Source organism: Biomphalaria glabrata, chromosome 6, assembly GCF_947242115.1.
Source record: "Biomphalaria glabrata chromosome 6, xgBioGlab47.1, whole genome shotgun sequence".
Lineage (NCBI taxonomy): Eukaryota > Metazoa > Mollusca > Gastropoda > Planorbidae > Biomphalaria > Biomphalaria glabrata.
Genome location: NC_074716.1, coordinates 7,528,410 through 7,554,950, shown reverse-complemented (window position 1 = coordinate 7,554,950; position 26,541 = coordinate 7,528,410). Strand labels below are relative to the sequence as shown.

At 34.9% G+C, this 26,541-nt stretch overlaps 3 protein-coding genes across 9 annotated transcripts in view; 2 read left to right on the top strand and 1 right to left on the bottom strand.

Moving 5' to 3' along the window:
• Positions 1 to 58: 58 nt before the first annotated feature.
• Positions 59 to 20,908, top strand: LOC106076059 (uncharacterized). Of its 5 annotated transcripts, XR_008778367.1 has the most exons (10): positions 7,732 to 7,923; positions 8,138 to 8,298; positions 9,897 to 9,944; positions 11,883 to 11,959; positions 12,086 to 12,140; positions 14,480 to 14,657; positions 15,130 to 15,236; positions 16,312 to 16,437; positions 17,588 to 17,689; positions 19,279 to 20,908. XR_008778367.1 is itself a non-coding variant. In XM_056032016.1 (9 exons), exons 2-9 carry the CDS (start codon positions 8,170 to 8,172, stop codon positions 19,285 to 19,287), a joined length of 705 nt encoding a protein of 234 aa, XP_055887991.1. In that variant the 5' UTR covers positions 59 to 125; positions 8,138 to 8,169; the 3' UTR covers positions 19,288 to 20,907. The 5 variants fall into 5 exon arrangements, 4 of the variants coding, with proteins under 4 accessions (XP_055887991.1, XP_055887990.1, XP_055887992.1 ...); XM_056032016.1 differs by lacking the exons at positions 7,732 to 7,923; positions 16,312 to 16,437 and adding an exon at positions 59 to 125 and having other exon boundaries at positions 19,279 to 20,907; XM_056032015.1 differs by lacking the exons at positions 7,732 to 7,923; positions 16,312 to 16,437 and adding an exon at positions 4,066 to 4,199 and having other exon boundaries at positions 19,279 to 20,907.
• The window catches only part of LOC129926647 (uncharacterized), a 21,477-nt gene continuing 11,324 nt past the window's right edge, over positions 16,389 to 26,541 (bottom strand). Inside the window, exon 3 of one of the 2 annotated variants that reach the window (XM_056032019.1) lies at positions 16,389 to 16,688. In XM_056032019.1, the coding sequence (XP_055887994.1) occupies positions 16,389 to 16,688 (300 nt within the window). The remainder of the gene's footprint in view (positions 16,689 to 26,541) is intronic. The other variant, XR_008778368.1, reaches the window with a different exon arrangement.
• The window catches only part of LOC106052593 (uncharacterized), a 19,344-nt gene continuing 17,291 nt past the window's right edge, over positions 24,489 to 26,541 (top strand). The window contains exon 1 of one of the 2 annotated variants that reach the window (XM_056032012.1): positions 24,489 to 24,649. The gene's annotated coding sequence lies outside the window, so the exon portion shown is untranslated. Of the gene's footprint in view, positions 24,760 to 26,541 lie in introns of both variants that reach the window. The other variant, XM_056032013.1, reaches the window with a different exon arrangement.

The following is a 26,541-nucleotide window of genomic DNA, read 5'->3' as shown; positions in this document are numbered from 1 at the left end:
ATCCATTCATAATGTCCATAAAAATTTTAGTGTCATAGTGAGGTGTATTACCGGGACGACAACTAGACTATCTGTCATCACTATATAATAGATCTAGATCTATATAGATTTGCTAGATTTGGAATGTATGTCTAGAATCTAGTTTATTTTGACTAGTCTCTTGATCTAATATAGTCTATATTATACTATATATTTTTTTTACTTCAGGAATAATGAGGAATGCTAGACATCATGATCATATTATAGCCTATTATAGCCTGTAGTTATACTCAAGACACTCAAGTCAATAGAAAACAGTAAATCTGGGATTGTGGGGCTTTTAAACTGGGATTGTGGGGCTTCGTAAAACCTAAATTAATTAATACTAGCAATACTAAACATATAGGCCTACATTTCGAAATAAAAATGTTCGACAATGAAAAGCCGGATATGAATATGGATCAATAAAGCAGTCTTTCCTTGGCTGACAGAAGAGAGCACCTGATTGCATGCGGCATCAGAACGAGACAGCTGGAGGTCACTCACGAAGGCCGCGGGATACACACTTGAGACCAAAAGAAAATCTGCTGCCGAGGACAAACGCAGACGGCGAAAAGAAAATCTAAATCGACCACCTGCGGGCAATGGTTATGCTTGCCCTGGTTGTGGCAAAATATATAGGTCACAGCTGGGACTGCGCAGCCACGGGAAATACTGCATTCTCACTAATCTTCGGACTCGAAGACTAGCCTTATTATTAGTCTTAGTTTGATTATTTCTTTACTACCAAACTTTGTCAACTCACTCTGTCTGTCTATCTGACCAAACGTTAGTACACGTTATTTCTCCGACATCCACTCTGAATCTCGGATCAATCTGAAATTTTGCACAATTATTTCTTTTACATGACAATACAAAAATTTAAAAAAAAAAATTAGTTAATTAACTATTGTTAATAAATTATTGTGTTTAGTATCTCAAGGAAAAGAAATAGTACTTGACTGACTTGGTGGTATAAGCTTAATTAGTTCCCTTTATAATACGTTGTCTCTGAGGCTTAGTGAAAACAAATATAAAATAGAAACAAAGATAACTATGCAATCTTCCATGTTCATAGATACCCCGTTAATCTTTCTACCTCTTTCCAATTCCAGACAAATGATAGGATAACGAATTGAGAATGCTAAAAGCATGAAATTGCTCTAAACAAAAACAATTAATATTTATAAATATCTATATAAATTTTAGAAAGTTCTGATTCTTTTCACTTATGAGGAAGAGGCTAAAGAAACATTGTCTCTACATGTCTTCTAAAAAGCTTAAAAGTAAACGAAGATTATTCTTATTGGAAATATTTCAAAACAGTCAGGCACAAACTCAGGCCATTGCAGTATTTATTCAATGCTATGAAGAACTGTGTTGAAATTTAACTGTTGGGTTGGCTTGGAACAAGATGACAAGTGTAACAACTGACATCCCGTGCTTTGACTGAAAAGAAAATAGAACAATATCCCAACCATGCAAGTGGATCACCTAGGCTTGCACCCCCTGCGGGCGCCCATGATGGGCCATCACCATGATTCATTCATGATTAATAAAACACTTATCTTATATCTTATCTTCTTATATAATACAGACGTTACTTCAAAAAAGAAGATGATTACGTCCTACCCGTCATGCATTTAGTCATGCATATTAACCAATGACTTAAATTCAGCCAAGTCACTGGTATTCCTGGCTAGCTCACATAAACTATCTCTAGATCTATATTAACTATACCAGTGATGCCCAAACTACGGCCCGCGGGCCAGATCCGGCCCGCGACGTGCTTCTATCCGGCCCGCCAAAGCATTGGAACAAAATGTAAAAAAAAATAAAAAAAAATGTAAAAAATAAATGTAAAAAAAATTAATTAAAAAAAAACATTTTTTTTTAAATTAAAAAATTAGAATGTTGAAAAAATAATCTCTTTCAGTTAGGACTCTCACTCATTCTTTGATGAATTCCATCTTTATGTTTGGTATTTTAATATTCATAGTAAATATTTTTTGTATTGTAAGAACACAAGTGTTTTTTTTTTCAATGGCAATAAAACTAGTCAGCTATTTTTAATTCTTGGAAAATTCCGCTACTGTCTTGAGCTAGCCGTGTCCTTGACATCTTGTGATTGCAACACAGAGCATCATTGATGCATCATTTTGGGTCGTGTTCTTTTGATGTCAAAGCGATTGGTAACGTTTGTGATTCAATGAAATGAGAGAGCCTAAGAAACGAAAAGTGGATAGATCTTTTCTTTTTTGTGGAATATGATAGTAAGCCAACATGTTTGATTTGTAAAGAAAGTGTGGCTGTTTTTAAAGAACATACTATTAAAAGGCATTATGAATCCAAACACATAAACACATATGGTGGCATTCTTGGTTTGAGCCGCGAAGACAAGATTGTCAAGTTACGACTAGAGATTGGGGGATGGACGAGAATATTTAACAAAAAGAGACAAGAAAATGAGTGCGATAAGGGCAAGCTACAGAGTTGCTCACATCTTAAGTACAGCAATGAAGCCTTTTTTTCCGATGGCGAATTGTGTAAAAAAGTGCTTGCTAGCAGTGATGGAAGAAATGTGTCCTGAAAAGAAGAATGCAGTAGAAGCTGTCAGCCTTTCAATTACAAGACGAGTGGAAGATATGGGTGAAAATCTCCATTCACAATTAAAAGACAGAGCAGCAGAATTCGAAATGTTTTGTGATGCCGCTGACGAGTCCACTGACACAACTGATACTGCGCAACTCTTGGTATTTATTCGCGGTACAAACATCAACTTTGATATAACAGAGGAGTTAGCAGCTATGAGGAGCATGCATGGCACTACAACTTGAGAAGACCTGTTCAAAGATGTGTCAACCATCATAGAGGACCTTGCTCTTCCTTGGAATAAATTAGTCGGAGTGGCTACTGATGGCGCTAGAAATATGGTTGGATGTTACAGCGGAATGGCAGCAAGAGTTATTAAAATCTCTGTGGAAAGGTTTTGAATTTGGACCATGTAATGATGATTGTGCTCAACACTGTTAATTTCATCCAATCAGAGGCGTTGAATCACAGAACTTTCAAAGATTTTCTGACAGAAATAGAGTCCGAATATGAAGACGTTCTATTTCACAGTGAAGTGCGCTGGTTAAGCCTGGGAAAGGTGTTAAAACGTTTTTTTGATTTGAGACACGAAATTGAAATATTTATGACCGATAAATCAAAACAAGTGCCACAACTGAACGACCCCTCATGGTTGTGGGATTTGGCTATTTTATGCGACATCACATCTAAATGAACTCAACACCAAACTACAAGGGAAAGACAAATTGATTTCGCATGTGTATGCAGACATATGTGCTTTCCAAACAAAATTGCAGCTCTTCATTCAACAGGCGGAAAAGGTGCATCTTGACCACTTTCCAACCTGTACCACTCTACGAAATGATAAGCAGCTAAATATGTCTTTCCCTAAATAAAGAATGATCCAACTTCTGAGGCTCTTGATGAATAATTTCAGTGAAAGATGTGTAGATTTTCATAATTTAAAAAATGAAATCCGTCTTTTTGACAATCCGTTTGCAGCCGATGTGTCAAGTGCTCCGACAGATCTACAACTGGAACAGACATCCCTGCTTGACTAATTTCAAGTGATACAGACCATTGACTTCTGCTCCATGTTACCTGCAGAAGCGTTTCTTCCAAAATAAGCGCTAAGGATGATCACAATGTTTTCAAGCACTTATCTGTGTGAACAAACGTTTTCAATGATGAAACGGGCGAAAACCAAGTGACGTAATCGCCTCACGGATGAACATCTAGATTCAGTGCTCCGACTTGGTGTTTCATCTATGTAGCCAGATATTCAGAAGATGGTTTTAAATAAACTTCATGCATCACATTAATTTATGTTAGTAGGTCTACAAATAAAACTATTAAAAATAGCTTATTATCTATTTTTTTTCTTTTTGGTGTTATGGCCCGCGACACGAATGCCAAAAATTAAAATGGCCCGCAGACCGAATAAGGTTGGGCATCACTGAACTATACTGTTACTATATTACTTTACATAAATACATACATTTATTTATTTCTTTCTTCTATTTTTTTTTGTGACAGAAACTGACCAGGGAGATCACTCGGGAAATAAAACCGAAATCAATACATAAAAATTAACATATTAAATTATATCAGTAATGTTTAGTGTTTTCTATTTAAAACTAGAATAGATTATTATAGATCTATATAGTTCTACCAATCTAGGACTACTCTAGATCTAGATCTAAGAAATTATTTTAGTAAATCTAGATCTAGTCTAGATCTAATTCTAGATTTTAAGCCGAATAAGTCAGCCAAGAAATCCACACAACGTCTAGACTCTAGACTGACTACATCTAGTCTAAGTCTAGGACTAGATGTAGATCTAGACTCTAGAGACCAGACTAGCCTAGCCACGCACAGTCACAACACAGTCTTGAACGTCTAGACTTAACTTATAATAATTACCAATTACTCATACCTTAATAGGCCTATTTATAGTGACACTAATACCAATCAGTGGTGTCACTAGGGTCGGTGTCACCTATGCCTATCCAGGTGCGGTAGGCTCAGGCTGTCACCCCCTCCCCAACAACAGTCTCCAAACTTTTCCCAATTTTAATACATTACACAAATATAAAATGAGTAGATCTATCTATTCTACTTTAATTGTGATAGATTATTAAATTTATCCATGGTTATTACATATTAAAATGTACGTTTAGTAAATAAGAAATAGACTTTACATTAACTGAGAATGTTTTTCTTTCATAGACTTTAATAAGTCTTTTACACATTACGGAAACTGTTTAACATCATGCTAACCTTATTCAAACTTTTACTACCATCTAAAATATTTTAGAATCTAGACCAAAAAAAAAATGTTGATTTGTAGATGATTTTTGTAAACTCAAAAAAAATTCTCAAAAAGCACACACCTGTTTATTACCCAGTAATATATCATAATGTTATTGTAGATTATATTTTTATAATAGAACAACCCATAAAGATGGGTCTCTATAACTTTAGCAAAAACACTCATCTTTACTATTGGGTCGCCACATAGTGAGAAATTGTAAAAAGGGGTCATGGAACAAAAAGTTAAGAATCCCTGATCTAGGCCCTGTAACTGTAAATAAAATTAAATACTATAGACTATAACGTATGTGTAATCTAACCACTAGCGGATCCAGAACTTTGGAGTGGGGGGGGCGATTTTTTTCCAAACCCTAACCCTAACGCCCAGTAAACCCTAACCCTACGCATAAACGTGCATACAGTGCGCGCGCACACACACACACACACACACGCACGCACACACACACACACACACACATATATATGTATATATATATAAATATATATAAATATGAGAATAAAAAAGCAGCATTTCTCAACCTTCGGCGAAAAACAAAACAACTGGGGCAGCGCTATAAGGTTCTCTGGTGAAGTTCGGGGCGAAGCCCCGACGCCATAAGCGTTTTCTTGCTTTTTTCACTGCAGAAACGCATTCTCCTGACAAGTACAGCTCATTCTTCACAATGTAGTTCGGGGCGAAGCCCCGTCGCCAAAAGCGTTTTCTTGCATTCTTCCTTGCAGAAACGCATTCTCCTGACATCTACAACTCATTACCCATAAATGAAGTTCGGGGCGAAGCCCCGACGCCAAAAGCGTTTTCTTGCATTCTTCTCTGCAGAAACGCATTCTCCTGACATCTACAACTCATTATCCATAAATGAAGTTCGGGGCGAAGCCCCGACGCCAAAAGCGTTTTCTTGCATTCTTCCTTGCAGAAACGCATTCTCCTGACATCTACAACTCATTACCCATAAATGAAGTTCGGGGCGAAGCCCCGACACCAAAAGCGTTTTCTTGCATTCTTCTATGCAGAAACGCATTCTCCTGACATCTACAACTCATTACCCATAAATGAAGTTCGTGGCGAAGCCCCGACGCCAAAAGCGTTTTCTTGCATTCTTCACTGCAGAAACGCATTCTCCTGACATCTACAACTCATTACCCATAAATGAAGTTCGGGGCGAAGCCCCGACGCCAAAAGCGTTTTCTTGCATTCTTCTCTGCAGAAACGCATTCTCCTGACATCTACAACTCATTACCCATAAATCAAGTTCGTGGCGAAGCCCCGACGCCAAAAGCGTTTTCTTGCATTCTTCACTGCAGAAACGCATTCTCCTGACATGAAGCTTATTATTCAAAACGACCTTTTGAATAATGTTGTACTTGAAAAATATTCTAATTTGAATTTATAGGCCCATAATACATTGCAAATAAAACCGATTTGTTCCTTGAAAAGATAGGATACCCCACGTATTTAGATTTTTGCTTTGAGGATCGCCGCCGAAAAAAAACTTATTCGATAAATAGTATTCAAGAAAGCACTAGTATAAATTGTGAGTTATAGTCCCAAATTTATTTAGCTAGAAAAATATCAGATTGAGTAAAGGTTGAGAAAAGGTGACTATGAAAACGTTATTTGAGTTTAGAACTCATCTCAATCATGACTCTTATACTGAAAAATTTCGTTTGAATTCTAACTTTTCCAATGCAAAGTCTTTCTTAAAATACTTATGATAACTTCATGTGAAATTACAAAAACTCTGGAAATGGGAATGGCGGTAGAGTGAAAACGATTAATCCTCTCTCCTTTACTAATTTCTGCTAAAGATCGCATTTGGCATTAAAGAATAGGGGTGGGGCGATTCGATATAAGAATTTAATTTATAGTATATATAAATTATATTAGTAACAGATTTTTTTAATTTTGTAATTTCTTAACTATAACACAAAAAGAAAAAGTATTGATTTGTCCGATGGGGGAAATGCGATTGCATGTATCGCCCCTCCCATCTGGTACAACCCTTTTTCATTTAAATTTACTAATGATACAATTTGAGATTAGAGTGTGGTACGACATATTTACAATGGGTCACATATCAATACGTAGTTTATATTATATAGATATTCAACTAATTTTATTCACAAACTATGATTCTCCACAAAAGTAGGACCGCCCCCCCCCAGCACTCAGAGGGCTAGAGTGGGGAGGGCAGTACATGCAATCGCCCCCCCCCCCCCCTCACCCCACCGAATCGGCCAAAATACCAGAAAGGGAGCGACATAATATAAAATTTATATATTAATTCAACTAATTTTGTTCACAAACTATGATTTCTCCATAAAAACGGACCGCCCCCCCCCCACTCAAATGGTTTAGGTGGGAAGGGCAGAAGAGGTATTCGTCCCCCCCCCCCCCCCCCCCACCAATCGGCAAACAGGCAACGACATAATATAAAGATCGGTTAAAATATCAATAACAAGTTACAGTGATATAGATATTTAATTGATTTGTTAGCAGGCTGTGATTTCTACCAATAAATTGGACCGCCCCCCCCACTCGAAAGTGTAGGGGGGGCGGAATTGATACCATCGCCCCCTCCCGACTCCACCAAATCGGCCAACATACTAGAAGGGGGGGGGCGAAATAATCTAAAAATATGTTGAAATATAAATAATTAGTATATATTTTTAACATAAGTAATAAATTTGTATACAAATTGTGTGAATCCTATACTAAAGTTCGTCCGCCCCCCCCCCCCCCCTGGGGGGGGTGGGGGGGGGGGTCGGCCGAGTGGGGGGGGCGATCGCCCCTACCGCCCCCCCCCTGGATCCGCCAGTGAATCTAACTAGATATAGAAGACAATCTAGTTGTGCTTTTATTACTTTGTCTTTGTAAAGTTTCCCTTTCAGACCGTGTGGTCTATATGGGCAGATGATGTAAAGGTCCTCTGTTTCTGTGACCTATAAGCTAGACTAGAGTCAAGATATCTACAAATTATTTAGTAGTGGCTATTGCTCTGGGTAATGTTTAACTGATAAAGATTGTCCAGTTAAAAATAGAATCTAGAACTATACTATAGAATATATAGTCAATGACATTATATATAGATCTATCTAGATCTAGAGTGAGTGTAATATCAATTAAAATTAATTTCTGCTACTTAAAAATATGGGTTTAACTTGGCAAATTTTATCTTAATAAGTACTTTAAAAAATGTTTCTTTAATTAAACAAGATCTACTGTTCAAAAACAATAACCATAGTTTCATGGCTGCATCTACTGTAGAAGGCGAGGGTAGTTTTGATGGCATTGTTACTTACCATCTGCGTGACATCAATGCTGAGTTGGTTGAGGAATGGCAACATGCTTTTAGTGAATACAGCGATTCAGTCAAGGTAGGTTTTTTTGTTTTTAAATCTATAAATCTAGATTTTACACCAACACCAAACATTGCAGTATTATACATTATAAATAATTTATTTTTATACATTACTAGTAGTAGGTGGTCTTGTTTAAAACTGTAGGATCTAAATTTTTACAGCTTCTAGCTGTTACATGCATTTAAAATACTTTTTTTTTCTATAGGTGTTAGCATTATCTTTGTTAGATAATAATAATAATCTTTATTATCCGTAAAGAAATTTGTCTTACAATTTGTGCATTACACCAAACAAAAAATATTATAACTATAAGAAACCAAAATGTACATTCACACCAGACTCACTCATAATTTACATGTGACAAAGTTTATACCAGATTGTTCTTATTTAATGATTTGATTGCCAGGGGAACAAAAGAGTGTTTGTGTCTGTTTGTCTTTGCTATCGGTATCTTGTATCTCTTTTGTGATGGTAAAATCACAAAATCCTGACACAAAGGGTGATCCTTTATTTCAAGGATCTTGTTAGCCTTTTTATAGATGTTTGTCTCAAACAACTGCCCAAATGGGGTTTGTTTTTTGCCAATGATTCTGCCAGCAGCATTTAGGATTCTATGAAGTTTATTTTTATTTTTAATGCTGAGATTGCCATACCAGGCAGTGATATTGAAACTTAAAATATTGCAGATGTGAGCGTGATAAAACATAGCCAAGGCCTTTTCGCTAACATTAAAAGAGGACAGTTTTCTTAGTAATCGTAATCTTTGCTGCCCTTTTTTGCTGATATAATCAGTATTTGCAGTAAAATTTAGTTTATTGTCTAGGATAGTACCAAGGTATTTAAAGGTTTGCACAATTTCAATAGTCTCTCCAGCTACAGAAACAATATCATTTTCCTTCTTGTCCCTACGAAAATCGATGTTTATGTAAATGTTTATATGGTAATGTGGGCTTTGTATTGAAGGATTCCAAAGAGTTATTAGATTGAACTACTGGCTGTTCAGGGGCCAAAAAATGCGTTTCATTTTAAAAGGAGTTTGTGTATTGTGTGTGGGGGGGGGGAGGTATAGTGCAGGCAGACGAAAAGTGTTTGTGCATACTCAACCATAGTGCAGCATGGGTATCAGCTCATACATACTAAATTTATGTAGTTCCCTCACTGTTTCAGTTTTATCACAAATGATCCCAACAAGGAGCAATACAATTTTATGAAATGTACACATTATTTACCATGTACTTGGAACGACCAAGCACTTTCATGTTTGAAAATAAGCATGAGTGAAATAACATAGATGAATGTTTTTTTTTTTTTTTTTGTTGCATTAATATTTAAAATTAAATTATACATAGTGTTGAAATGCAGGACGTACCATACATAGGATACAATATAATGCAACTGTCATAATACATTTGTTATATGGCATATCATTAGAGACATGACAATTACTTCATATTATTTATATTCATGGGACAATGTATTTTATCTTTATTTGTGTTATATATATTTATATATATTATTTATATTCATGGGACAATGTGTTTTATCTTTATTTGTGTACTTAATCATTTGAAACAAAATATAGATTAAATTCTCTCTATTATTTTTCTTACCAGATATCTCAAGGAGATATTTTTAATGATGCACCAGCAGCTGATGCCATTGTAAGTACTAAGTATTTTCCATTACTATATAGGTAATGATGTGCTTCACATTGTAGATCAAAACACCCCAGACTCGTTTGTATCATAAGTGGAGATTTCAACAACCTGTCTATTGACAACACACTGCCAAACTACAGCCAATATTTCTCCCTCCCCACGAGTCAAACGCTCGACAAATGCTACGTAAACATTAAGCAAGCTTACAAATGTAAAAAGTTTGTTCCCACTTCTAGATTCTGACCATACAGTCATCCATCTTATAACTAATTTCAAAATGACTCTTAAAACAACAAAGAGAGTAATAAAAACATTCAAGATGTGGTACAAAGAGGCTGCAGAAACATGAAAAAGATGCATTACAAATACTAACTGGGATGTCTCTATTGAGAACTGTCTAGACATCAATGACCTGACAGAAGCTGTTAACTCATACCTATTATTCTGTGAGGAGTTAACAATTGAAACAAAAACAATACAAGTTTCTGAAAATAAGAAGCCCTGGGTGAACAATAAGATCAGGCATCTTAAAATTGAAAAGAAATGAAAGCATTAGGCTAACAACCAAGAGTTTATAAATGCTTTAAAGACCAGCTTAGGCACCAACTTGCTTTAGCTGACATGAAAGAAAGCAGCTTGATGCAGGTGAATGAGACAACTGGAGATCGCTTCCAAAGGCCTTGGGATACACGTTTGATACTGAAAATTCACTGCTGAGGACAGATGTAGACAAATGTAGACGGCAAAAAGAGAATGTAAATATACCACTGGCGGACAATGGTCACTAAATGTGGAAAATATGTATTTCGCAGCTGGGGCTGTGTTTCCATGGGAAATACTGCACTCCTCACTAATCTTTGCACTAGAAGACAAGCCTTAATATTAAATAAACAAGCAATTGCTTGTAAGATAACTTCTTCAAGTTACAATGATTCATTTAAAAATTAGTGCTGTTCTATTTTACATTAATTTTTGATCAGGTTTGTTTTTAAAGAGACCAATAATCTGAAAACCAAATAGTTCATGTTAAATTAAGTTACCAAAATTAAATGAAGTTAAACAACGAAAATATGAATACACCTAAGTAGGGACTTTGTGTTACATACACAAACTATGTGGCAGCACCGATCGGTGAACCCTACTATTACACTTGATCTAGCATAGCTGAAAAAAATACAAACTGCATAAATCAGTAATAGGCAAGTGACATTTATTATCAACAGCTTTTGTTAGGGAAAAACAGTGATTTATTTTATAAATTAAAGGGCATGCTTTAAGCAAATCCTTAAGTTTTTCAGAACAATGAAGTAGAAAATAAATCCTATTTTCAATAGCAAACTTCATTTTTGAGATAATTCAAAAGTAGTTATCTTTTTTTTCAGACAATATTTCAGAAATATTATATGTAAACTAAATATGGCAGACAGACAGCATAAGTTCAATAGAGATATAATTTTGATTACACTCTTATCAAATTATTTTTAATGTTAACTTCTCAGTTGTCCAGGGAGATCACTAGCAATTCAAACTAGTTAGCTATTGAGTTACAGTTTAAATACATACTTTTATTTTCTAATAGTTAGAAACTAGGCCTATATTATTGGATTTTGATTTTTAAAAAACTTGTCAGGTTAAGCACAAGCTCAATATTGCTGTTTCTCATGGATATAAAATCTTGAAAAGAACTTCAGAACTAGATAATAATTTTTGTTCCAGTAACAAAGCACTGTATTGTATTGTAACAAGTACAGTTTTAACTCTGTTGTATTAATTATATACCAAACTTAGGCATGTTGATAATGTAGAAAACATACATAAGTTTCATAAGAAGAATCCTGTAATATTCATTAATATTTTTTCCGGTAAATTAATTGCCAATAATCCAAAACATTGAAAGACTAAAGAAATGTTATTTATAGACGTTTAACAATTCTATTTCAGGTTTCTCCTGCCAATAGTTTTGGTTTCATGGATGGAGGAATAGATTGGATTTATTCCAAATATTTTGGCTGGCAAATGTAAGTCTTTAGTTATTATTGTTGTAGCTTCAAGCTTCATTAGTACTCGATCTATGCTAGTTGTTTTAGAATGAATACAACATACATTCTAAAAACCTGTCCTTAAATACGTTAATTTACTTTAAGGCAAAATCGGTTGCAAAATGTCATAAGGGAAGAATATCATGGAGAGTTGCCAGTGGTAAGTAGAGTGTAGGTGTGAACATTTAAAGCTGTTGTCAGAGTTCATTGTTAAATGAATGTTAATTTTGTACTAATAATTTTTTTTTGGCATTTTAATGAGCAAAAGTAAATGATAGATGGTTGCTTGGTCAAGCGGTTTGGGTGCTGGGCTGTCGTTTGGACTTATCAATGGTCCCGGGTTCAAAACTTGCCTGCTTCCTTCCCCCGTCGTCCTGCAGTAGGTTTGGACTAGGATGTAAATTATCTTCAGCTCTGAAGGAACATCCGAAACAAGTGAAACATTTTTACAAACAACATTTAAAAACAAAAAAAAATAAGTAAGTTTTTCTGTGAATAAAAAATGGTCAGAGTTCAACCTAGTTTTTACATGACTTGACTAACTTAGTCCTTTTGACTCTTACTGGAGCATAGAGCTGCAACAGTACAGGCTCTGTTCTGAACCATACTACTCAGTTGAGTGTCCATCATGCCATCTTTGCTTCTTGGTATTCTTCTTCAGCTTTATTGCTGCTGAGCTGTGCCAAGGAAAAATAGTGTGCTGTTTTCTTCAGTTGTTCAGCACTGCCATACAGGGTGTTGGTTATGTTGGGCTGGAGTGGAAGTAGGGTCTGCCAAAGGTGGATTTGAAAGGGGCATTCAAAGAGGATATGGTTTACGGTTTCATAAGGGTGGGCGCAGTGTCTACAAAGGGGGAGTTGTGTGGAATTTATTTTGTTCAGATGGTAATTTAACAGAGGTGTGTGTCCTGTTCTTAGTTGGAAAATTGTAGATTGTTCTTTGCGGGGGAGGAAGTTAATACTGTCCAGTTCTTGGTCTTCAGATTTCCTCCATGTTAGCTTTGGTCTTCCAGACTTTCTCTTCCCCTGTGGCTTCCTGTCTAGAGCCTGTCTGCTGCTTTTCACTTGTGAGCCCAATGGAGACCAATCATTATATAAGGCCTGAACACTGACCAGCCACGTCACAATCTGTGGGCAGTTTAGACCAAAAGCTCGTTGCCATGTGCAGGTCTGTATGACATGGCAGTGAGCTATTAATCTAAACTGCCCACAGGTAGTGACAGTGCAGGCCAGTATTGAGGGCTTCTCTAACAGATGGTCTCGGTCCAATCCAGCCCCAATTTTTAGGGTTCTGGCTTTTGAAAAGTAAAAATATTAGGTAATTGACAATGACTTAAAAAGCAGTTACAACACAATAGCCAGCACTAAAATGTTCTTGTGAGACTTGCTGGAATGACAAAAAGTACAATCTTTAGTGTTGATTACTGAGTCCTTGGTTTGTAGCTCCAAACAGCAAGTACAGTTAAATGAGTGTAGGGCATTATATTCTTAATGTAGAACTTGAAGTAAACTTGTTCTTTCTAAAAACGGAATAAAACTTTTAGTTACAAATATAAAACAGCCTCAATGTAGGTGTAAGAAGAAAGACTCATGAAATAATGCTATTTTGAACAAATGAAATAAAATATAACTCACTCTAAAAAAATACATCGATGGCTGCCTGGTCGTGCAGTATGTGTGCTAGACTGATGTCAGTCATCTTGATAATCCCTGATTCATACCCCGCCAGCTGCCATCCCCCTGCAAGAGGGTTGGACTAGGAAGTAGGTTATCCTCAACTCTGAAGGAACTTTTGAAACATGTAAAACATTTTTTTAAATTTTACAAAACAAACACATTTTGCTGCCAATCATCTCTTGCTTGTATTTCCTTTTTCAAATGTCACACCCCTATTTATTAATGAACTATGGCAGACTACCTCATGCTTTCATCAAAATCTATTCATCTTAGACAACTAAACCATCCACCCACCTTAACTCGTGATTGCATCAGAAACACACACATACCACTCCATAACACCTAGGGCAGCGGTTCTCAACCTTTTATGCTCGACTACCCCTTTTTACAATCCACCACTCTGCCGCGACCCCCCCCCCCCACACACACACACATACAGTAATAGAAGAGTAGAAAATTTTCGATGGTCTTAGGCGACCCCTGGCAAATCGTCATTCGACCCCCAAGGGGGTCACGACCCACAGGTTGAGAACTCCTGACCTAAGGGAAAGAAGACAGATAGAAGCTGTTGGATCATATTATAACCCTACTATACAACCTAACTTCATAATGCAACTGTAGAAACAAACTGTTCAACCAAGTCGTTTAGCCCTCCTATATAAACTAATTGTTTGTGTAGTGTATCTAACTGTACAATGCTAAGATTTGAATGTAAGTGAATTAGAAAATGACTGCATGCAGACCAAGTTATCCTAAATTCAGATTTCATTGTATTTCATTTTATCTAATAATATTAAACATTTTTTAAAATCATTTTTTACAGGGTCAAGCTATAATTATACCTGCCTATGACCCTAGTATACAAACACCAGACATTGAACCGGACTATAATGAAGGAGTAGCTATAAAATATCTGATCAGTGCTCCCACTATGAGAGTTCCTGCTATTGTATCGGATACTGTGAATGCTTATCTGGCCTTCAGGGCAGTCATTCTTGCAGGTACATGGCATTTAAACATAAAAAATTGGAATTTGATAGTTTTAATCAATAAAAAAAATGCCTGAAATCCATTTTTTATTTATATTCTTGCTAGCTTCAATCATTTTTTATTGATAGGTCTAGACTTTAAGTCACATTTGAAGTCTTTTTTAATTAAAATTATCATTTAAATGATAAATATTGACTATAAGAATTGTAGATGATTTGGATGGCTGCCTTGTCGTGCGGTTGTCTTGATGGCTGCCAGGTTCAAACCCATGCCCGCTGCCATATCTCATCGTCCTGTGAGGGGTTTGGACTAGGTTGTAGATTATCTCTAACTCTAAAGGAACATCTGAAACTTGTAAAGCATTGAAAAAAAAACTAAACATGTTTTATTCTATCTTCATAAAAGGGAACTAAGTGATAAAAAAAAATACAAAATACTCTCAAAAGTTTTTATTGCTCCAAAGCTGCTCTCTTCTACTTCCAGTCAAAAAACACAACAGCAGTAAGACTCTGTCGTACATAAGAAGTGTTCTTGTGCCTGGATTAGGAACAGCTGTTGGGAAGATGCCAAAAAAGAGATGTGCCTTTCAGGTCAGTTCAGACTACATTTGTTTCTATTAGCATACAATACCCAGCATTGCCTGGGCTAATTTAAAAACCCAAAAAATAAGAATTATCAAATGTTCTCGGATATTTTAGCCATGATTTCACTTTAAAAAAAAATTATTTAACAATGAGCTATATCTTATTATTATAGAACTCAATAGGAACACTTTAGGAGAGTACAGAGACTGTCAAAGAAAAAAGATATTAAATTTGTGGTAATAATTTTTTAAAAAGTGGATGTAAAAAGACAATTAAACTTTATTAATAAAAAGTTATTGAATTCATTAAAAGTAAACTTTCCAATAATTAGATAATGAACTTTGAATAATTTAATGATTGGGCAATATTTATCTACTCTACTTTATCTAGTGTTTGTGACCACATTTCGGATAGGTAATGGTAAACAAAATGGCAGGGCTACTTTTTTTAAAAGTTTGGAGTATAGATAATGTAGCATTGTAACAACTCTTGTCTACTCTGGCAACTCGTTTACATGTCTCAACCTTCACTTCATGTCTAACAAATAAAGATGTTGAATCTGATAATATGAACTCATTCAAGTCCTATATAACATTATAATGTAGTCTTTAGAAGCAAAGCTGTTTTATATTCAAGCACTGTTAAGATATGAAAGCAGTTATTTGGTAAAGTTTGGCAATATGTTAAGAGAGATAATATGAATAGCGTTCAATAATGAGTCCCTATAATATTTCACTAGTGTATATTATGTATATTAAATTTAAAAACCCCTCCTTATCATTGCATTTTTTATTTTGGTATTGATTCAATTGATTTTGTGCTGGAGGGGAGGATGAAGCATTCAGCTCCAATCTTATCAGCTACATTCATGCTTGTAGGTTGTTTAACCAAACTCAATGGCCTCTTTACAATTCCAGTGCTAGAACTATGTAGATCCAAAAACTATTCAAGTTTTTAAAGACTTTCTTTTTGCTTATGACTGAAGAGAATATTGAAATGGTCTAAACTTTTAAGCATCTCAGTATTGTCATACAATGATAAATTATAAGTCTCTACTAATACATTTTATATCACAAAAAAGGTACAAATAAAATCAAGACTAGCAGGAAATTCTGTGGCATTTTACATCTCGAGAGACGATCTTTTCCCTTTGCAACTTCATGTGTGACTAAAGAGGCCAATCCTTGATACACAGCTGCGATCGCAGGTTGGGCATATATAATCACTAGGCGCCGCTGCATTTTCACCCTTCTTTCTGCTTCTGTTGTGTATGACATCTGCAATCTGTGACCCTTCCTTTATGCTCTCTCTCCATGTGGATCTGTCCAGTGCCACCTCTTCCCAGTTGCCAGTGTCGATTTTGAAGAGCTTCATGTCGCGTTTGCATACATCCGTATACCATAAAAGTGGGCGACCAGCGGCTCTCCTGCCTTCTATTAGATCGCCATACAGGATGTCCTGTGGAAATAATGTTCCTATTTAGTGTTACAAAAAATGACAAACACTTATCAATGTTTAAAAAGACTAGATCTGCAGTATTTTAAGTTTCTACATCTCTACCTAGCTTTGCAATCTGAACACTAAAATAAAATAAAATAATAATAATGATTATTTAATTTATATGGCACTCTTAACAAACTTAATGTAGGCTGATGGCGCTATGATAACATAACTGACATAAACATGAGAGTTAAAATGACAAATTAAAAAAAAATTTGAACAGATAGGCTTTATTGTTCTTCTTGAACATGATGAAGTATCGTGCTTGTCTGAGCTCAATGGGGAGTTCCAAACCCTATCCAAATCTTAAATTCTCTAAGTAAGATCATTTGCAATTAACAAGCTCCATTTGGACACTTATTTGAGACAAAATTTTTTAGAAAAACTTACAGATTTTAAACATAAAAATAAACACTTAAAAACCCACTCATTTGGGCATGAGTTTAACCATTTTCCATAACAATCCTAGTCACCAATAACAAAATTAAAGTCACAAGAACTCTTCAGTTCCAATGGCAATTAAATTATTGAATAAAATCTAATTTCTGACTGTATAATCTCTATATTTAATATTGGAATGAGACTGTTAAATGAATGTACATTAGGTTTGTATCTTTTTAATGTATTGATATTTATAATAATAATAATAATAATAAGGCTTGTCTTCGAGTCTGAAGATTAGTGAAGAATGCAGTATTTCCCGTGGCTGCACAGCCCCAGCTGTGACCTGCATATTTTGCCACATCCAGGGCAAGGTTATTTATAATACGCTATTGTTAAATATCCTTCAGTATAGAAATATTATTATATTATTATAGTAATAATAAATATAAAGAAGATTAATGTTTATTGTTCAGATGCTTCAAGCCTATGAAACATTTGAAAAGTCCAAACATAAATTCAGAATTCATCCTGACTCTCTTTGTGTTGTAGACGATGATGATTATAAAATGTCTTCTGTAAGTAAATGTTTTTTTTATGAGTTTAGCCTGTTCATTTACTTGTAATTTGTCAAAGCATTAATGAAGCTTTGTCTTAAAAAATTGGGGAAGATTAAGGTTTCATTAGGATATGATCTTAGAACTTAATGCTGCTAATGAAAGAAAGTCATCTGCTTAGGATGAGGTGGGGAAACCTGGTCTTCCTGTCCAGCCCACTGTCATCCCCTGCAGTACTGCAGGAGATAGTTGTCATGTGCATATGGAGTGGGTTCTTTGTAAGGTGTGTTTTTTTGTTTTGCTTGGGTAGCAGATTCTTGGCTGGAGCTTTCTGTTTGTTGTTTTTTTCCCAGTATTGGGCACCCAGGCTTGGGACTCTGCTGGTCAAGCCTGATCTGTATTAGTATGGACCCTACTTGGCCAGTATCCATTGGGTTGTGGGCAGTGGACTGTTTGCACTGCGACTAAGGTGTGCTTGCATGTTAACGATGTTGTATATTTGCACATGCCTCAGGTGTGCTTACCTAGTATTAATCATTATTTATAAACACCATTTATGTCACATCCTATCATTGAACCATTAAACCTTTGTTATATAAACTCTTGTTGTTAGCTAGTATACGTTAACATATTGTTCTTTTGTTAGTTACATAATATATTAACTGATAGACTGTCAGGGGTGCCCGGGCAGCCAAGCCATGACCAAAATTACAGCTCCGACAATTGTCATTTCTAAAGAAGCATCCTAAACATGTTAAACAAAAATGAAACATCTCTTTTATTTGATTTGCTCTTTTCTAGAGTCCTTCAATGTTTGTAATACAGTATTTGTGAATGACCTACATTTGTCTTTACAAGAAGTCAGTGCTGCCCACTAAACTCACATTTAACCAAATAACCATCCTGTTGGAGGATTGAGCTAGGGTGTAAAAATACAGAATTTCGAAGGAACATCTGAAACATGTAAAACTATAGAACAAAAAGTAGAGTTATGTCAACCTTATGCTTCACTAGAAGGAACAAGATGTTCTTCTATCACTTAAATTACTTCTGTTTCATCTCTTTTACATCATTTTCAACACATTTCATCATTGTTAAATTCCTGTTTTTGTCTCTTTTTTTTTTTTTTTTTTTACATATGTCCCAAGATATACTAATGACATTTAAATCATGTACTTTAAAAATGTGACATCCTACATCATACACTACATTTAGACTTTTGTCCTTGCAATAATTTAAAACAAAATCTTTTTCAAGCTTTAAAATTAGGTGGAAACATTTTTTAAATCTCTATTTTGATTGTATTTCAAGTAAAATATGAAATTTTCTGCTTATAAAATAATTATCTTTTGTTAATAAACTTGAAGTCAATAGTATTTGTTTTATTCTTTTATTTTCAACACTTTCAAATTTTTGTTTTTCCATTTTATAGAACTGCAACCTGGTAATTACTACGCAAGTTATTCTAGAAATGACTTTCTCTACCTAACCTATGGCTTTATTTCTAGATTTAGATCTGTGGGATGGTGCACGCTTGTTTGCCTACAATTCAAGATTTCAAAATATTTCATTTGAAAAGTTTTTAAAATATTCTTTTTTTTTTTTCACAGTATAACTAAAAGGCTGGAACATTCCTTCATTTTTGATCAAGTGAAATTTTAATGAAACTACACATTTTGTGTCACACAACCGAACATTGTTGTTTCTTGCTTGACTTTCGGCTGCTGGATCACTAAAAAAAAGAACGTCTTCTTGACTTTTGGATCTCTACTAAAATGTAAACAAGTTTTACTCATAACGATTAGCAATTATTTGATGAATTAAGAAATATTTTTTTTTTATACTTTTTGTGTGACATTGTCACCTTTTTTTTCTTTCTTTGTTAGCTGTTGAAAATTTTTTTTGGATCCAAACTTTTGTTTAGAAATTAATACATGAAGATCTACACATAGATATAAATGTGTGAATGATTTAAACAGAAATTACAATAATTAGCCAAAGCATATACTTGAGGAGTTGTTACTGTTTGGAGGTACCCAATTTATCTATGAAAATAATGGCCATGTTGTAAGCCACAAGAATGAAAGGTATTACAGTGGAGGTGCTAATTGTTATGTTGGGTTACTATAGGATTGCGTCGACAGTACAATTTTTTCTTATAAAGTTCTTCCAATGACACAAACACTAATGTATGCCAAAAGTTTAATGAATGACTAGAACATTTTACTGTTTATACTTTTCATTCATGTCTTCCAGAATCCCCTTTCTGTCATTTACTAGCATTGACGTCAGCTACTTTTAACTGCACTTCAATATCTGATTGGTCCATTATTTATGAACAGGTGAATAAGGCCCTGAATTTTCATTGACCTTAAACTTCTGGAATAAAGTCACAGCTAACTGTTGTATCGATTAATGACACTAATAAGTTCAGAAGTGAAAACCTAGAATAGACCTAGACTCAATATGTTCATCTTGCTGGATGTAAGCAAAGCATTCATGTCTGCTTGATGCTACCATACAAAACCATTCTACACTGTTCTTTTCAGAAACCGAATGACCATAAGCTATGCAATCTGGCTTCTATGTGTCACACTCTTTAGCTTACATACATCTTATTTAAGATCAAACTGACAATTGTATGGGCAAAGCTTTCCTTATTAATTATTTGATACTTTATGCCTGAGAGTTAAATTTTGTTAAAAATCTCACAGATAGCTATAATTTTATTGTTGAATGAAATAAGTTGAAATAGTTTCCAAAGATAAAAGTTATTATTATATATTCCATGAAATACTTTGTATGCCATATTGTGCTAGGCCTTTTTTCTTTTGACATACATGTCCATTAGAAAAAAACATTTTTTCTTAAGTTTTTAAGGTACTAAGTTAAGTTGTTCAGTATAATAACTCCGTCCTCATAACCTGGTCTTATTTGAACTGCTACTAAAGAGTTTTACATGTATTTATTTATCTTACCAAACAGAATAAGAAAAAACATTTTTAGCATTGCTTGAATGCATATCTTATCAAATCATGTTGCAAGCTTTGATTCATAATTTCATTATTTGTGATTCTATGAGAATTTTTAATTTATCACAACACTTGAGCATTTCGTCAAAGTCATAGCTTTATCATGAATAAAATATGATGTGATTATTTATTCTCATTTGTTTATTACATTGTGCTTTCACTTTAATTTCAATGTTTTAAATGTTTTTTAAAATAAAATAAAACCATATTAAAAAAAAAAACTCTTAGCATTCTTTGATTCACTTCCTTTCAGAATACATGTACAACTTCAGCTGTTTATTAAAATCTCCTTCAGTACCTAGTGGGCAATGGAACATACAAAAAGCCTCTTATTGTGAACATTATTTAATGAGGCTGTTATGTGCTTCGACAAAATGATCTTAGTTTGATTTCAACTTATAACATTACTTTTATATAACATTAAGCTTTGTATGATGCTAATATCAGAAGATTGTTTGATATAGTGACATCTAATTTCACAAGACTGTTTGTTTGATACAGTGACATCTAATTACAGAAGACTGTTTGTTTGATACAGTGACATCTAATTTCACAAGACTGTTTGATACAGTGACATCTAATTTCAAAAGACTGTTTTATACAGTGACATTTATGAACATTCCTCATTGGCTTTTGATGTCCAACTGAAGTTCTGTCTTATCAGTAAATCTTTCATCCCACATCCCTATCACTTTTTGATTATCTTTTTAGTTGACACCACTAAATTAAAGAAACACATTCACATAATCAGCAACTTTCCTATAAGTATCTTCCTATAAGTATGTCTGTCTGTGGCATTTTTTGTCTGGAGAGACGATCTTTTCCCTTTGCAACTTCTTGTGTCACTAAAGAGGCCAATCCTTGATACACAGCTGCGATCGCAGGTTGGGCATATATAATCACCAGGCGCCGTTGCATTTTCACCCTTCTTTCTGGTTCTGTTGTGTATGACATCTGCATCTGACCCTTCCTTTATGCTCTCTCTTCATGTGGATCTATTCAGTGCCACCTCTTCCCAGCTGCTAGTGTCAATTTTGAAGAGCTTCATGTCGTGTTTGCATACATCCGTATAACGTAAAAGTGGGCTACCAGCAGCTCTCCTGCCTTCTATTAGATCGCTATACAGAATGTCCTGTGGAAGTCGACCTACTAGCATTCTACGAACGTGACCAGGCAAGGCGTCTGCTGCTGATAACAGAGCGGACATAAACGAAGGTGTGTTTCTCCATACAAGATTCTCTGGAAAACTATTTAATGTATCAAGGCTTCGGACAAAAACCAAGGTTAGGAAGCTACTCATCAGAGAACTCCTGTATGCTAATCATGCAGCTATTGTGGCTGATTCTGATATTCAGCTACAGTCCCTGGTTGACAAACTATCTGCTGCTTGCCAGAAGTTCGGCTTAAACATCAGTCAAAGCCTAGGCAATGACCACCATGTCACGGTTGCAGAAAAGAATCTGGGACAACATATTGCTGACTAGCAGTACTAAAGCCCTAGTCTACCGGACCTGTGTGTTGAGCACCTTGCTGTACGGAAGTGAAACATGGTCAACCTACTCATGGCAGGAAAATAAGCTGAAAGTCTTCCACCTCCGATGCCTAAGGCGGATCTTTAAAACAAGGTGGCAAGATTTTTAACCAATGAGGAAGTGCTATAAGTATGTAACGAAAATAAAATAGAGAGAGAGACTTACTATCTCATATGTAATAAGTTTTTTTTTCTTTTTTTTTTTTTTGTGTGTAGCTTAGATTATGCTTGTGCTAGGTTTCCCCTTGGTATTGACCTGCGCAAGCAAATTACCATTTTCAAAATACTGAAACTGAACGCAGGCTGGAGGAATTGTTTTTCAGTGTGAAATACTGCACTCCTCCTTAATCTTCAGACCTGAAGTAAAGCACTAGCGGATCCAAAACTTTGGAGGGGGGGGGGGCGAATTTTTCTCCAGTAAAACCTAAAACATAAACGCGTGTACAGCATATATACAAAAGCGTTGTTTCTCAACCTTTGACCAAAAAAAAAAAAAAGCCACGTTGAGCCTTTTCTTGACAGCTAGGGGGTCTGGGAAAGCGCTGTAATCAAAAGCGTTTTCTTGTTTTCTTCACAGCAGAAACGAATTCTCCTGACATCTACAGCTTATTCATCTTATTCAAAAAGAACCTTTTGAAAATGTTTTACTTGAAAAATATTCTAATATGAATTTACAGGCCCTTACTAGTAACTACAAAGCAAATACAACCGATTTGGTCCTTGAAAAGATAAGATACCCCACATATTTAGATTAAGACTTTGAGGATCGCCGCCGAAAAAAAAATTATTCGAAAAATAATATTATTTAAAAAAGCTCATTTGTAAGTGATACATTTTGTTCAAATAGGCATGTTTGTAACTTTGTTTTGTTACAGAACTATAATTCAAAGCACTAAACAAAAAGTTTCGGAAGTGGATGAGAAATTAAGGGGGCCAATTAGATTTTACTCTAATTTTTTTTTTCTTTTTTTGCACTTATCGGATTCAAGTATATATTGTATATAAGTATAATAATAATAATTCCAATAGAACAATATCAGTTTGAGTAAAGGTTGAAAAAAAGGTGACTAGGAAAATAGGCCTAATATTTGGGTTCAGAACTTATCTCAATTGTTACTCTTATAATAAAATATGAATTCTAAATTTTCCAAAAGAAAGTTTTTCTTAAAATAACTAAGATAAATTCGTGTACAGTTACATAAACTCTGTCACCATGTTTGGCTATTCTGTTTTAAAACGTCATGTTTTCCTCTGGTTAGGGGAGAGGGGCGGTAGAGTGAAAACGTTAATCCTCGCTGCTTTTTATAATTTTTGCTAATGATTGCCTTTGGCATTAAAGAATAGGGGTCGGGCGACTCCATAAAAGAATTTAATTTATAGCATATATAAATTATATTAGTGACATTATTTTTAAATATTGTAATTTCTTAACTAAAATACATAAAGAAAAAAGTATTGGTTTGTCCGATGGGGGGGGGGGGGGAAGGCGAATACATGTATCGCCCCTGCCACCTGGTGCAACCTTTTTTCATGTTATATTTAGTAATGATAAAATTTGAGATCAGAGTCTGTGTGCGACATACAATACAAATGGGCTTAATATGTATCTTATATTATATATAGATATTCAACTAATTTTGTTCACAAACTATGATTTCTTCATAAAAATAGGACGAGTGGGGAGGGCAGTAGAAGCTATCGCCCCCCCCCCCTCACCGAATCGACCAAGATACCAGAAGTCACTGAGAAGTGTATATAGTAATTCAACTAATCTTGTTCAGAAACTATGATTTCTAAATAAAAGTAGGACCGTATGGACATGTATGTCAAAAAAAAAAAAAAAGAAAAAAAGGCCTAGCACAATATGGCATACAAAGTATTTCTTGGAATGTATAATAATAACTTTTTTCTTTGGGAACTATGTGAATGTATTTTATTCAATAATAAAATTATAGCTATGACTGTGAGATTTTTAACAAAATTTAACTATCAGGCATAAAGCATCAAATAATTAATAAAAATTAAATAATTAATAAGGAAAGCTTTGCCCATACATTTGTCAGTTTGATCTTCGAGTTAGAAGATTAATTAGGAATGCAGGACTACGCAGGATGAAAAAAAAGCTACAACAAACTATTTCTGCTTCTGAACAGTTTGCCGGACTAAGCTTGTTGAGAGAATACAGCTGAAATCTGTAACTGGCTTCTAAATGAACGACAGAATCTAATTCATGGAAGAATAAAACATTTTTTTCTGTTATTAAATCTAATATTTCTATTTACACTTGGTCTGTCAATTATAAATATCAATACTAAAAAAAGATTACAGAAATTCCCGTTTTGACAGAAGCCTCTAGGACTTTTAGTTTAGTACTACATATAGCCTAGTTTCTTCTCAGAAAAAGACACTTCTCGACTGGTAAGAAACAATGTCTTTAATATATTTGTTTTGATCTTGAAGACTTGTATATTTGGTAGTTAACAAACGACGTAGCTTGGTGCTGCCCTATAATATATCGTGTGACCGAGGTAAAACAAATTTCGTTCTTTAATACTAGTTATATTAACATAACTTATTGATCTTCTTTTAAAGCCCACGACACCAATGATAACGCAGGTCCTATCTGTGTTTAGTTTACCTTAGTATACAAACACTAGGTGAACACAGGCCTATATATTATAAGTAGGGTTGATGTGGTATGTGGACGCTTGGAATCTGTATAGTCATCTTAGTTAATTGTAATACAAAACATAAAAATGTTTATTCTTGCATTGTTAAACCCTATTTTAAATAGGTCAATATGGAGAAATAACTCAATTGATCAGTCATCTGTTATTATGTAATGAAAAGCATTTGGGGGGGGGGGGATAACGAAAGGGGATGGGAGGTCAACAATTTCATTTTGTCTGCAGATATGTTAAAGGGAAATCTTATTTCGAACTATTGTAGACCCAAAATATATTTTTTTGTCCGGTGATAGGTGAGAGATGAATGAGTCATGGCCCTTTACAGGAATATATTTGATTTTATTTGGTTAATATCCAAACATGTATTTAGAACCACATTGAAAATACAACTTTTTTTTTTTTTCGTTGTTCGATGATAAAGTGTCCAGCTTCGTACCACAGCTATCTAAACATCATTTCTTTTTATAGAAAAATAAGATAGTTTGTATACAAAATTAATTACTTTTCTTAATTAATACTAATTATTTTTTAAACCATTTTTTGCATCATTTCGCCCCCCCCCCCTGATATGTTGACCGATTCTGTTGGGTGTGTGTGGGGGAGGGGCGGGTGCCTCTACCGCCCCCGACCCTAGACCTTCGGGTGGGGAGATTGTTTAGGCTAGTTGTTGTGGAAGAAATCACAGTTTGTGAACACAATTTGTTAAAATATAATCTATGCTACATAATTACATATTAATGTTTTCATTTACAAGTTGGACCGTGGTCTGTTTTCATGTACGTTCGTTCCTTTTGGGTGGGGTGGGGGAGTGGTGGATGTATTTTATTAGAAAAATTATATTGTGTAAAAAAACAACAACACAACGTCACTAATATACTACATATTACCTTTTTATATAGAGTTCCCTTCTAGATGTACCAAATACTATAAATAGTAATTAATGTAAAATGCAGAGAGGACCTGTAACTGATTAATGGTTTTCAATCTACCGCTCTCTCTCTCTCTCTCTCTCTCTCTCCCCTTTTCAACAGAAAACATGACTTAAATCAGCATTGTCAAATATGGCGACAGTTTTTATGTAGCCCCACTAGTAAAATTACTAAACTTAGACCGAAGAATAAAAAGTCAAGTAGCTATAATACAAAAAACACTAAACCAGAACTTACAAATAGAAAAAACAACACCTAATAAAATACTCAAAAAGACACAAAGATAGCGTCATATTTCTTAATCCGTATGCTAGAATAAATTCATAGAAGTGCTCCTTCTTCCATAGTGCCGTTACAGAATGGGATGGGTTGATTGAATCAGCAAGGAAAGCCAACAACTTAGCAGAGTCATTGATTTACATGCATGACTAGATTGACACATGAAATGCGTATGACGTAATTATCTTCTTTTTTTTTCAAGTAACGTCTGTAATATATAAGATAAGATAATATTTAGACTCTATATGCTTGCGCTCCATCATGGACATACGGTGGCAAGACCGCACTACAAACAGCGATGTCCTTGCGAACGCCGGTATGGACAGCATAGAGGGACTTCATTTGGTCCGACCGTTGCGCTAGGCAGGGCACGTATCCCGCATGGGAGACGAACGTATGCCAAAGGCAGTCTTTT